General features: G+C 53.9%; 1 protein-coding gene across 1 annotated transcript in view; it reads right to left on the reverse strand.

Annotated features, from left to right (window-relative positions):
• Positions 1-3,163: 3,163 nt before the first annotated feature.
• Positions 3,164-13,462, reverse strand: part of LOC140387055 (nephrin-like) — a 196,534-nt gene continuing 186,235 nt past the window's right edge. The window contains exons 10-11 of the mRNA XM_072470066.1: positions 9,827-9,951; positions 3,164-3,383 (exon numbers count right to left, since the gene is read on the reverse strand). Of these exons, the coding sequence (XP_072326167.1) occupies positions 3,375-3,383; positions 9,827-9,951 (134 nt within the window). The 3' untranslated portion in view covers positions 3,164-3,374. The remainder of the gene's footprint in view (positions 3,384-9,826; positions 9,952-13,462) is intronic.

A 13,462-nucleotide genomic window follows, 5' to 3' on the forward strand; every position in this document is an offset into this window, starting at 1 on the left:
TGGTGATTGGCTGCGGTGTTGTGTATGCTGATTGGTCCCACTGCATGTCCATCAGTGTGTGTGTATGTGTCTGCACCATAATATACTGGTGTATATTATGACATCCTCCCTTTTATATAAATAACATGTGCCCGCGTGACAATAAATATCGTGTAGTGAATGTACCTGACTATGTGTGTGCATGTTATTTATATGACTATGTACATGAGGCTAATCTATTTACACGGGAAGGTGCCTGGTGCAGAGAAATAGGGTGTCACACCAACAACAAAATTAACATTCTATACAAACTACTGGAACGATGAAACAGGATAACAGAACAGATCAAAGAGTCCAACATTGTAAAACTCATAAGTCAAGTCTCTGAGGTGGGCGACAAATTCTGGTTGACCGTTAGGGTGGCACACCACTCGGTGGTTTTGATTCGGGGACAGCCTGTTCTTTGTTATAACAGCGACTCAAAAAGGCTCCCTCGGTGTCACTGATCTGCGGGAAGTCGGAATCGGACTCGGTGAACGTGGGTTGAATTGCCCGAACGTTCCTGCGAGGCTGGCTGAAGCGATGCGAATTGGCAGGCTGAGCTGCTCGACAGCAGGCAGCATAGTGGCCAAGTCTGCCACATTGAAGGCATTGTCGCAATTTTGCAGGACATTGCCGCTTTAAATGGGCGGAGCCACAGTTGCCGCATGTCGTGACGTCAGTACGCTCGTTGCGCCACCGTGCATGCACGGTGCAGTCTTGCGTGGTGCATGCCTGCGCATCACGTTCCTCCACGTCACTGTCCCCTCGTTTGACGCGTACAAGCGCGGGAGGCCGCGAAAAGCGCGCGAAATGGCTGCCCTCATCCAGGCTGCAGCCTTGGAGGTGTTCAATTGTTTGGACCCGTTCCGCCTCGTGGGGACCTTGCCGCGCCGTTTCAGCTGCCTGTATGTGGGAGTACCGGCTGGTGGCATTTTCATGCAGGACACAGGTCTCGATGGCAGTCGCTAGGGTGAGTTGCTTAATTTTGAGGAGCTGCTGATGCAGGGGGTCCGACAGAACACCAAATACGATCTGGTCGCGTATCATGGAGTCGGAGGTGGGCCCGTAGACGCAGGATTGCGCAAGGATGCGGAGGTGTGTTAAAAAGGATTGGAAAGGCTCGTCCTTACCCTGCAAGCTGCTGGAACAGGTACCTTTCGAAGCTTTCATTGACCTCTATGCTGAAGTGGGTATCGAATTTGAGGAGAACTGTCTTGTACTTTGTCTTGTCCTCGTCGTCTGCGAATGTGAGGGAGTTGAAGATGTGGATGACGTGTTGCCCGGCCGTGGACAGGAGCAGAGCAATCTTCCTGGTGTCCGAGACATTCTCCCTGTCCGTGGCTTCGAGGAAGAGCTGGAAGCGCTGTTTAAAAATCTTCCAATTGACCCCGAGATTGCCGGCGATGCGGAGCGGCGGCGGGTTGATGTTCTCCATACTTCAGGATGCCGGAATGCTGATTAATTGCAGGTGGGTCTCAGAAGTACTAGTATGCAACCACTCCTTGTACCATGATGTGTTGGGTGTTCTGGATCACAAACAGGTCACCAACACTGGAAGTGGTGCAACTCTATTTTATTATAAGGTTAACTATATTAACATACTTGAACTGTGGGTAAATGCAATACCAGCTTTAACTGTTGACCCTTGCCTAGTCCTAACCAGGTGATGCACTCAGCACATGGTGAATCTCTGTGTTGCAGGCTGTGAGCTCTGTGCTCCGAGCTGGCTGCTACTAGAATGAGCGGGAACTCTCCTGTCCCCTGGCTTTGTAGTGCGTGTGCTCTCACTGGTGATTGGCTGCGGTGTTGTGTATGCTGATTGGTCCCACTGCATGTCCATCAGTGTGTGTGTGTGTGTGTCTGCACCATAATATACTGGTGTACATTATGACATCCTCCCTTTTATATAAATAACATGTGCCTGCGTGACAATAAATATTGTGTAGTGAATGTACCTGACTATGTGTGTGCGTGTTATTTATATGACTATGTACATGAGGCTAATCTATTTACACGGGAAGGTGCCTGGTGCAGAGAAATAGGGTGTCACACCAACAACGAAATGAACATTATATACAAACTACTGGAACGATGAAACAGGATAACAGAACAGATCAAAGAGTCCAACATTGTAAAACTCATAAGTCAAGTCTCTGAGGTGGGCGACAAATTCTGGTTGACCGTTAGGGTGGCACACCACTCGGTGGTTTTGATTCGGGGACAGCCTGTTCTTTGTTATAACAGCGACTCAAAAAGGTTCCCTCGGTGTCACTGATCTGCGGGAAGTCGGAATCGGACTCGGTGAACGTGGGTTGAATTGCCCGAACGTTCCTGCGAGGCTGGCTGAAGCGATGCGAATTGGCAGGCTGAGCTGCTCGACAGCAGGCAGCATAGTGGCCAAGTCTGCCACATTGAAGGCATTGTCGCAATTTTGCAGGACATTGCTGCTTTAAATGGGCGGAGCCACAGTTGCCGCATGTTGTGACGTCAGTACGCTTGTTGCGCCACCGTGCATGCACGGTGCGGTCTTGCGTGGTGCATGCCTGCGCATCACGTTCCTCCACGTCACTGTCCCCTCGTTTGACGCGTACAAGCGCGGGAGGCCGCGAAAAGCGCGCGAAATGGCTGCCCTCATCCAGGCTGCAGCCTTGGAGGTGTTCAATTGTTTGGACCCGTTCCGCCTCGTGGAGACCTTGCCGCGCCGTTTCAGCCGCCTGTATGTGGGAGTACCGGCTGGTGGCATTTTCATGCAGGACACAGGTCTCGATGGCAGTCGCTAGGGTGAGTTGCTTAATTTTGAGGAGCTGCTGATGCAGGGGGTCCGACAGAACACCAAATACGATCTGGTCGCGTATCATGGAGTCGGAGGTGGGCCCGTAGACGCAGGATTGCGCAAGGATGCGGAGGTGTGTTAAAAAGGATTGGAAAGGCTCGTCCTTACCCTGCAAGCTGCTGGAACAGGTATCTTTCGAAGCTTTCATTCACCTCTATGCTGAAGTGGGTATCGAATTTGAGGAGAACTGTCTTGTACTTTGTCTTGTCCTCGTCGTCTGCGAATGTGAGGGAGTTGAAGATGTGGATGACGTGTTGCCCGGCCGTGGACAGGAGCAGAGCAATCTTCCTGGTGTCCGAGACATTCTCCCTGTCCGTGGCTTCGAGGAAGAGCTGGAAGCGCTGTTTAAAAATCTTCCAATTGACCCCGAGATTGCCGGCGATGCGGAGCGGCGGCGGGTTGATGTTCTCCATACTTCAGGATGCCGGAATGCTGATTAATTGCAGGTGGGTCTCAGAAGTGCTAGTATGCAACCACTCCTTGTACCATGATGTGTTGGGTGTTCTGGATCACAAACAGGTCACCAACACTGGAAGTGGTGCAACTCTATTTTCTTATAAGGTTAACTAAATTAACATGCTTGAACTGTGGGTAAATGCAATACCAGCTTTAACTGTTGACCCTTGCCTAGTCCTAACCAGGTGATGCACTCAGCACATGGTGAATGTCTGTGTTGCAGGCTGTGAGCTCTGTGCTCCGAGCTGGTTGCTACTAGAATGAGCGGGAACTCTCCTGTCCCCTGTCTTTATGGTGCGTGTGCTCTCACTGGTGATTGGCTGCGGTGTTGTGTATGCTGATTGGTCCCACTGCATGTCCATCAGTGTGTGTGTGTGTGTCTGCACCATAATATACTGGTGTATATTATGACAGAATCAGTTACTGCAATGAGGAGAGATGATATCTTGGAAGGGTCTACAACCGAGGTTTTATAAGTAGAAGGTGGGCAGCACGGTAGCATTGTGGATAGCACAATTGCTTCACAGCTCCAGGGTCCCAGGTTCGATTCCGGCTTGGGTCCCTGTCTGTGCGGAGTCTGCACATCCTCCCCGTGTGTGCGTGGGTTTCCTCCGGGTGCTCCGGTTTCCTCCCACAGTCCAAAGATGTGCAGGTTAGGTGGATTGGGCATGATAAATTGCCCTTAGTGTCCAAAATTGCCCTTAGTGTTGGGTGGGGTTACTGGGTTATGGGGATAGGGTGGAGGTGTCGACCGTGGGTGGGGTGCTCTTTCCAAGAGTCGGTGCAGACTCGATGGGCCGAATGGCCTCCTTCTGCACTGTAAATTCTATGAAATTCTATAAGGTAGGAATATAAAGGAGGCAGCCACATTACTGGGAGTGTATTATAGGCCCCCAAAGAGTCAGTGGGAAATAGAGGAGCAGATATGTAGACAATTTACTGATCAGGTAATTATATTAGGGGATTTGAAATTCCCCAACATAAATTGGAATAATCATAGTGTAAAGGGTGCGGATTTCTTGAAATTCGGTGAGTTTTTTGTATCAATATGCAGAAGGCCCAACAACTGATGGAGCAATGCTGGATGTGGTTCTGCGGAATGAGCCGGACAAGTGTTCAATTGGGCAGTGGAGGAGCATTTTAGTGATAGCGACCACAACACGGTACAGTTAAAGTTTGTTATGGATAAGGAAAGAGATGACCTGCAAAAGACAGTTTTGGATTGGGGCAAGGCAGATTTTACTAAAATAAGGCAGGATCTGGCCAAGGTTGACTGGGGACAGCTTCGTGCGGGACAATTTACAGCAGAGCAGTGGAGGGCATTCAAAAAGGAAATGGGGAAGTACAGGTCCAACATGTTCCCTCGAGGGGAAAAGTAGGAGCAAATAGTTCAGGGAATTCCGATGTCGAGGACAATCCAGGACTGGATAAGGAGGAAGAGAAAGACTTTTAGCAAGTCCAAAGGGAGAAATTCAATTGCGGCCACAGAGGAATATCGGAAGTGCAAGAGGGAACTTAAGAAAGCAATTAAAAGAACAAGAAGAGGGTATGAAAAAGGACTTGCAAATAAGATTACGGAGAACCCTAAGATATTCTATAAGAGCAAGAGGCTAACCAGGTAAAGGGCCCATTAGAGACCAATGGGGCAATCTGTGTGTGAAGCCATAGGTCATTGCTAAGGTGTTAAATGAATATTTCTCATCGGTCTTCACTCAGGAGAAGGAGTACATAGGTACAGAATTCAGGAAATGGGAATGTGACGACCTTGAGAAGTTTGACATACGGGGCGCAATTCTCCCATCGGGAGTCTAAGTGCCGATGCTGGAGTGAAAACCGGAGTGTTTCACTCCGGCGTTGGAGGCCGCTCCCAGCCCCCTATTCTCCCGCCCCCGGGTGGCTCAGAGAAAAGTCGCTTCATTTACGTGCACCGGGCCTTGGCGCCGCATAAAAGTGGCGGCGCGTAAATGATGTGGCTGGCGCCGCGTAAATGATGTCACCCCCGCATGCGCGGGTTGGCCGGCACCAACCCCCGCGTGTGCGGTTGCCGTCCTCCCTGAGGCCGCCCCGTAAGAAGATGTCGGATGGATCTTGCGGGGCGGTGGAGGAAAGGAGGTCCTCCACCGATCGCGGGCCAGACCCCATTTGAGGCCCCCCCGGTGCAGGAACCCCCCCCTACAGGCCACCCCCCCATCATTCCCACGCTGTTCCCGCCGGCAGCGACCAGGTGTGGCTGGCGCCGGCGGGAACCCGTCGTATTGGGCAGGCCGCTCGGCCTATCTGGGCTGAAGAATCGCCGCTCGCCCGTTGCAAACAGTTGGTGCCGGCCAACCCGCGCATGCGGGGGTGACATCATTTACGCTTGTTGAATTACTACTGGGCAGCAAACATTACAATGGCTGGGAAATGGGCGGTGGAGGAGCAGTCGGTATGAGGCTGGATGGCGGTGATCTCGTGTAAGGGGATCAGTTTGAGAGCACTGCTGTTGGCGCCCCTCCGGGTGGGTACCAGGGTGGCAGTGGGATGAGTGGGGCCTATTAGTTGGGGGTGCAGGGAAGGAGGAGAGCGGTTGTTATCTGTTGTCTCAGTTGGCTTTTGTATTTTTGTGATTATGTATATATTTTAAATGCCTTCAATAAAATGTTGTTTTTTTTAAAAAGGATATAAGAGCAGGAGGTTATGTTGGAGCTGTGCAGAACGTTGGTTAGGCTGCAGCTGGAGTACTGTGTGAGGTTCTGGTCACCTCGCTATAGAAAGGAGGTGATTGCACTGGAAGGGTACAGAGGAGATTCACCAGGATGTTGCCTGGGATGGAGTATCTGGGCTATAAGGAGAGACTGGATAGGTTTGGATTGTTTTCTTTAGAGTAAGAAGTCTTACAACACCAGGTTAAAGTCCAACAGGTTTGTTTCAAACACTAGCTTTCGGAGCACTGCTCCTTCCTCAGGTGAATCTCAGGTGTTTTCTTTAGAGCAGAGAAGGCTGAGGGGAGGATATGATTGAGGTGCAGAAGATATTGAGGGGTTTGGAACGGGTAAATAGGAAGCAGCTGTTCCCCTTGGTTGAGGTGTAAATCACAAAGGGCATAGTTTTAGGGTGAGGGGCAAAAGATTCTGAGGGGATTTGAGAACAGAAATGTCACTCAGAGGGTGCTGAGAATCTGGAATGCACTGCCTGGGAAGACAATGGAGGCTGGAAACCACACAACTGTTAAAAAGACATCCCGTGGCGACATGTAGGTGGAGGTTGGATGTTGGGTGGCACCTGATAGAGTCTTAGATTTTTGGATCTTCATGTCTGGTCTCGGGGATACTTTTTGGATAAGATGATGTGGAAAGTTCGAAGGAATCGGTGGAATGTCAAAGCTCCCGAAGAAAGGTCAGGGAAGGAAGGGGGCGAGGCAACGTCCCCTGGCGAGTGCTTTGTGAGTCCAGCAGGAGGATAGATGGCGGTTCGTCAGGTGGGGCACCCCCCCCCCCCCCCCCCCCCCCATTACAGTGGAAACTCTGACCGAGGTGATAGCGGGAGAGTATGAAAGGCTGTTCGCCAAACAACTGGAGGTGCATCGGAGAGAGGTGATGACCTCGTTCAAAGAGTGGGACGAGGAGTCGTTTGCCCCAATAAAGGCTGCGTTGACAAAGAAGTCGATGGAGGTGCGTGAGCACGGGGAGAAGATGAGGGGGTGGAAGAGGCTTCATCGCAGTATAGCAACCAGTTCACCTTGCGGAGGGTGGCCGAGGTCAATGAACAGCTAAAAGCAAAAGTGGAGGATCTGGAGAACAGATTGAGGAGACAGAATTTGAGGATTGCGAGCCTCCCTGAGGGGGCGGAGGGCCGGCCGGAGGCCAACCGAGTACTTTGCAGACATATTCGCCCAGTTGATGGTGGAGGGGGAAAATCCCTGCCTCTATGAGTTGGACAGGGCCCATCGGGCGCTCCAGCCGAAGCCTAAAATGAATGAGCCACCAAGGGCGACCATAGTCTGCTTCCGGAGTTACCAGGTGAAGGAGAAGGTTTTGAGTTGGACAAAACAGAAGCAAGAGATGAAGTGGGAAGGCGTTGGTATACGTATATACCAAGATCTTACAGTGGAGTTGGCAAAAAGGGGGGTGGCCTTTGGTCGGGTGAAGGCGGCATTGTACAGCAGTGGGGTGAGATTCGGAGTGATCAATCCTGCGAAACTGAGAGTGACTCACAATCCGAAGCACTTCTATTTTGAGACATTCGTGAAGGCTGAAGGACTGGGACTGAGATGAGTTTGGGATTTGGGCTTGGGTGGTGTGGACTGGGATCTTTTTTCTTTGAATTTTTTTCCCACGGGGGTTTTATGTGTTTTTGCAATTTTGGTGCTTTTTGTTCTGTGGATGTATTCTCCCCACTCTGACTGTATGGCTGGGGGTTTGAAGTGTGCTTTTGCTGGGAGTGTGGGATTGGGGGTGTTGGAGGGTCTTGGGGGGTCGGGTTGCTGAAGGTGTGTTTGGGAGGAGGAGGGGGCTCTGGCAGGGGTCACTGAACGAGCAAACAAAGGTTGCATAGTGATGCTCGATCAATGACTCCAGAAGCGAGATTGGATGACAATTGAAGGCTTTATTGGACAAGATATTCCCCCAGCAGCGCAGGTACAGAATGCAGCTGCTGGGGAGACACGGGCTCTTATACTCCGCCTTACTGGGCGGAACCCGCAGGCAGGCTTCACCAATGATCTTCCTGTCTCCGATACCTCCCACACCAATGATCTTACAGCCTCAACCTAGGTACCGTAATACCCCTAATACCGACTACCACACGTAGTGAACAGGAGTGTGGTGGGGGGAGGGGCCTCGGTTGTTAGAGCCTGGTTGGGCAGGTTTCGAGGGACCCGGGAGGTGTGAATGGTGGGGGGAGGGGATCGCTACTGGGTGAGGTATTTGCAAGAGGAAGTGGTTGGGGGCGATTCTGGGAAAGGGGGGAACGCAGGGGTTGACGGTGACTAAAGGATGGGGCAGGTCCGGCTTGATGGGGGGTGGGGTCTGGTGTATTGGTGATGGCGGATAGAAGGGACAGGGGCAGGGTGAGAGACAGCGGTCAGAATGGCGACATGGGACATGAGAGGGTTGGGGGACTGGTGAAGAGGGTGAGTTTTCTCGCATTTGAAGAGTTTGAAAGCTGATGTGGTGATGTTACAAGATACCCATCTGAGGGTGAAGGACCAGATGAGACTTAGGAAGGGATGGGTGAGCCAGGTGTTTCATTCAGAGTTTGATAGTATGGCCTGGAGGGTGGCAATTTTGGTGGGCAAGCGGGTGAGGTTTCAGACGAAGAAGGTGGTGGCGGATCAGAGGAGTAGGTACGTAATTGTAACAGGTGCGCTGGAGGGGAGTTTGGTGGCCTTGGTTAGTGTGTCTGCCCCCAATTGGGACGATGTGGTCTGTGAATAAAACGCTGGCTGGAAAGGTCCTGGAGATCAGTTTTTAGCACCATCTTGGCGGTTTTGTATGTAGATGTGGAGCCCGGTCCCCTGGAGGCCATATTCGGGGTGGCAGACTGGCCGGAGTTGCAGAGGGGTGCGGGGGCGGATGTTTTAGCCTTCGCCCCGCTGATCGCTCATAGGAGAGTCCTGATGCGGTGGCGGTCAGCTGCCCCACCCTGTGCCTCGGCATGCCCGGGGGGCACTATTGGAGTTCCTAGCCCTGGAGACAGTGAAATCTGCCCTGGTGGGGTGGGAGGGGGGGAGGGTGATGGGGGCCACAAGAGTTGGGGTTAGTTCATTCTGCATTTTGGAGGGTCGGTTACCGTCAATTGTTAACGGGGGGAGGGGGGGATGGTTCTTATTGGGTGGGAGGTTTTTGTATGTTGGGTGTGTTTGTTTTCTAACATGTAAAATGATGAAAATTGGAATAAAAATAGTTTAAAAACAGGTGGATACAGTGGTTAAGAAGGTATATGGTATACTTGCCTTTATTAGCCGAGGCATAGAGTTTAAGAGCAGGGAGGTTATGCTGGAACTGTATAAAATGTTGGTTAGGCCACAGCTGGAGGTTGTGTGCAGTTCTGGAATCCGCATTGAATAGACTGGAGTTGTTTTCCTTGGAGCAGAGGAGACTGAGGGGGGACATGACTGAGATGTATAAAATTATGAGGGGCATAGATAGAGGAGACAGGAAGAAACTTTTTCCCTTGGTGGAGGTGGCACAGATTTAAGGTAACGGGCAGGAGGTTTAAAGAAGATGTGAGGAAAAACCTTTCCACCCAGAGGGTGATGGGAGTTTGGAACTCACTGTCTGAGAGGGTGGTGGAGGCAGAGACACTCACAACATTGAAGATGTACTTAGATGTGCATTTGTGATCCCAGACCATACAAGGCTATGGGCCAAGTGCTGGGAAATGGGATTAGAATAGTCAGGTGATTGTTTATGACCGGCACAGACGAGATGGGCTGAAGGGTCTCCTCCATTTTGGGTGAGGTGAATGAGCGTTGACCAAGAGCGGTTGGGATGGTATGTCCGAAATCGGAAAGCTGATACGCAGAGTGGTCCTTACCTTTTTCCAAACAAGTCGAGCAGGTGGATTCCCTCCTGTGACAAAACAAGTCAAAGTAACCTGCATCCCTGTGCGGAAAGAGGTGGTCGCAGGGGGTCCATCAATCCAGATCCTCTCCGGAGGGTCTGTCGGAGAAACAGAGAGAAGCACAAAGCTCAGCCTTGGGTTTATATCTCGCCAGTCGCCCGGGATCCACGGAATCCAGCCCGATACGAGGCTCCCCGCACTCAACGCCTTCACTCTCCCAATTACTTCAATCCAAACTGGGTCTGGGAGTGGACACTACATCCCGGGGTCTGGGAGTGGACACTACATCCTGATATTTTGGAGTAGACACTTCAGCCCAGGGTCTCGGAGTGGATACTACAGCCCGGGGTCTGGGAGTGGACACTGCATTCCGGGGTATGGGAGTGGACGCTACAGCCTGGGGTCTGGGAGTGGACACTACAGCCCAGGGTCAAGGAGTGGACACTACACCCCGGGGTCTGGGAGTGGACACGGCATTCCGGGGTCTGGGAGAGGACAACACAGCCCGGGGTCCGGGAGTGGACACTACATCCCGGGGTCAGGGAGTGGACACTACATCCCGGGGTCAGGGAGTGGAGACTACATCCCGGGGTCTGGGAGTGGAGACTACATCCCGGGGTCTGGGAGTGGACACTACATCCCGGGGTCAGGGAGTGGAGACTACATCCCGGGGTCTGGGAGTGGAGACTACATCCCGGGATCTGGGAGTGGACACGGCATTCCGGGGTCTGGGAGAGGACACTACAGCATTGAGACTGGGAGTGGACACTACATCCCGGGGTCAGGGAGTGGAGACTACATCACGGGGTCAGGGAGTGGACACTACATCCCGGGGTCAGGGAGTGGAGACTACATCCCGGGGTCTGGGAATGGAGACTACATCCCGGGATCTGGGAGTGGACACGGCATTCCGGGGTCTGGGAGAGGACACTACAGCATTGAGACTGGAAGTGGACACTACATCCCGGGGTCAGGGAGTGGACACTACATCCCGGGGTCAGGGAGTGGAGACTACATCACGGGGTCAGGGAGTGGAGACTACATCCCGGGGTCAGGGAGTGGACACTACATCCCGGGGTCAGGGAGTGGAGACTACATCACGGGGTGTGGGAGTGGAGACTACATCCCGGGGTCAGGGAGTGGACACTACATCCCGGGGTCAGGGAGTGGAGACTACATCACGGGGTCAGGGAGTGGAGACTACATCCCGGGGTCTGGGAGTGGACACTACATCTCGGGATCTGGGAATGGACACGGCATTCCGGGGTCTGGGAGAGGACACTACAGCCTTGAGACTGGGAGTGGACAGGACAGCCAAGGGTCTGGGAGTGGACACAACAGCCCACGGGTTGGGAGTGGACACGATATCCCGGGGTCAGGGAGTGGATAGTACTGCCCGGGGTCTGGTAGTGGACCCTACAGCCCGGGGTCTGGGAGTGGACACTACATCCCGGGATCTGGGAGTGGACACGGCATTCCGGGGTCTGGGAGAGGAAACTACAGCCTTTAGTCTGGGGGTGGACGCGACAGCCCGGGGTCTGGGAATGGACACTACAGCCCACGGTTTGGGAGTGGACACTATATCCCGGGCTCTGGGAGTGCACACTACTGCCCGGGGTCTGGGATTGGACACCAGAGCCCGGGGTCTGGGAGTGGACACTACAGCCCGGAGTCTGGGAGTGGACACTACATCCCAGGGTCTGGGGATGGACACTACAGCCCGGAGTCTGGGAGTGGACACTACATCCCGGGGTCTGGGAGTGGTCAAGGCATTCCGGGGTCTGGGAGTGGACACTACATCCCGGGGTCTGGGAGTGGACACTACATCCCGGGGTCTGGGAGTGGACAGGGCATTCCGGGGTCTGTAAATGGACACTAAAGCCCGGGGTCTGGGAGTGGACACTACAGCCCCGGATCTGGGAGTGGACACTACAGCCCGGGGTCTGGGAGTGGACACAGCAAGGGGGTCTGGGAATGGACACTATAGCCTGGGGTCTGGGAGTGGACACTACATCCCGTGGTCTGGCAGTGGACACTACATCCCGTGGTCTGGGAGTGGACACTACAGCCTTGAGTCTGGCAGTTGACACTACAGCCCGGTGTCTGTGAGCGGAAACTACAGCCCGGGGTCTGGGAGTGGACACTACAGCCCGGGGTCTAGGAGTGGACACTGCAGCCCGGGGTCTCGGAGTGGACGCTGCAGCCCAGGGTCTGGGAGTGGACACTACATCCCCGGGGTCTTGGAGTGGACACTACAGCCCGGGATCTGGGAGTGGACACTACATCACGGCGTCTGGGAGTGGACACTACAGCCCGGTGTCTTGGACTGGACACTACAGCCTGGGGTCTGGGAGTGGACACTACAGCCTGGGGTCTGGGAGTGGACACTACAGCCCGGGGTCTTGGACTGGACACTACAGCCTGGGGTCTGGGACAGGACACTACAGCCTGGGGTCTGGGACTGGACACTACATCACCGGGTCTGGGGGTGGACAAGACTGCCCGGGATCTGGGAGTGGACACTATTGCCAGGGGTCTGGGAGTGGACACTACATCTCGGGGTCAGGGAGTGGACACTATCGCCAGGGGTCTGGGAGTGGACACTACAGCATAGTGTCAGGGAGTGGACACTGCAGCCCGGGGTCTGGGAGTTGACACTACATCCCGGGGTCTGGGAGTGGACACTACATCACGGGGTTCGGGAGTGGACCCCACAGCCTGGGGTCTGGGAGTGGACATGACATTCCGGGGTTCGGGAGTGGACACCACAGGCTGGGGTCTGGGAGTGGACACTACATCCCGGGGTCTGGGAGTGGACACTACAGCCCAGGGTCAGGGAGTGGACAATACTGCCCGGGGTCTGGTAGTGGACACTACAGCCCGGGGTCTAGTAGTGGACACTACACCCCGGGGTCTGTGAGTGGACACGAAATCCCGGGGTCTGGGAGTGGACATGAAATCCCGGGGTCTGGGAGTGGACACTACAGCCCAGGGTCTGGGAGTGGACACCATAGCCCAGGGTCTGGGAGAGGACACTACATCCCGGGGTCCGGGAGTGGACACTACACCCCGGGGTCTGGGAGTGGACAGCATAGCCCAGGGTCTGGGAGTGGACACAAGATCCCGGGGTCTGGGAGTGGACACTTCATTCCAGGCTCTGGGAGTAGACAATGCAGCCGGGGGTCTGGGAATGATAACTACATCCCGGGGTCTGGGAGTGGACACAGCATCCAAGGGTCTGGGAGTGGACACTACAGCCCGGGGTCTGGGAGTGGAGACTACAGCCTTGTGTCAGGGAGTGGACACGACAGCCCGGGGTCTGGGAGTGGACACTACAGCCCGGGGTCTGGGAGTGGACACTACAGCCTTGAGTCTGGGAGTGGACACTATATCCCGGGGTCTGGGAGTGGACACTACTGCCTGGGGTCTGGGAGTGGACACTACTGCGCTGTATTGTTCTATGTTCTATGTTCTATGTTCTACTACCTGGGGTCTGGGAGTGGACACTACATCCCGTGGTCTGGGAGTGGACACTATCGCCCGGGGTCTGGTAGTGGACACTACAGCCCGGGATCTAGTAGTGGACACTACACCCCGGGGTCTGTGAGT

Source organism: Scyliorhinus torazame, chromosome 12, assembly GCF_047496885.1.
Source record: "Scyliorhinus torazame isolate Kashiwa2021f chromosome 12, sScyTor2.1, whole genome shotgun sequence".
Classification (NCBI taxonomy): domain Eukaryota; kingdom Metazoa; phylum Chordata; class Chondrichthyes; order Carcharhiniformes; family Scyliorhinidae; genus Scyliorhinus; species Scyliorhinus torazame.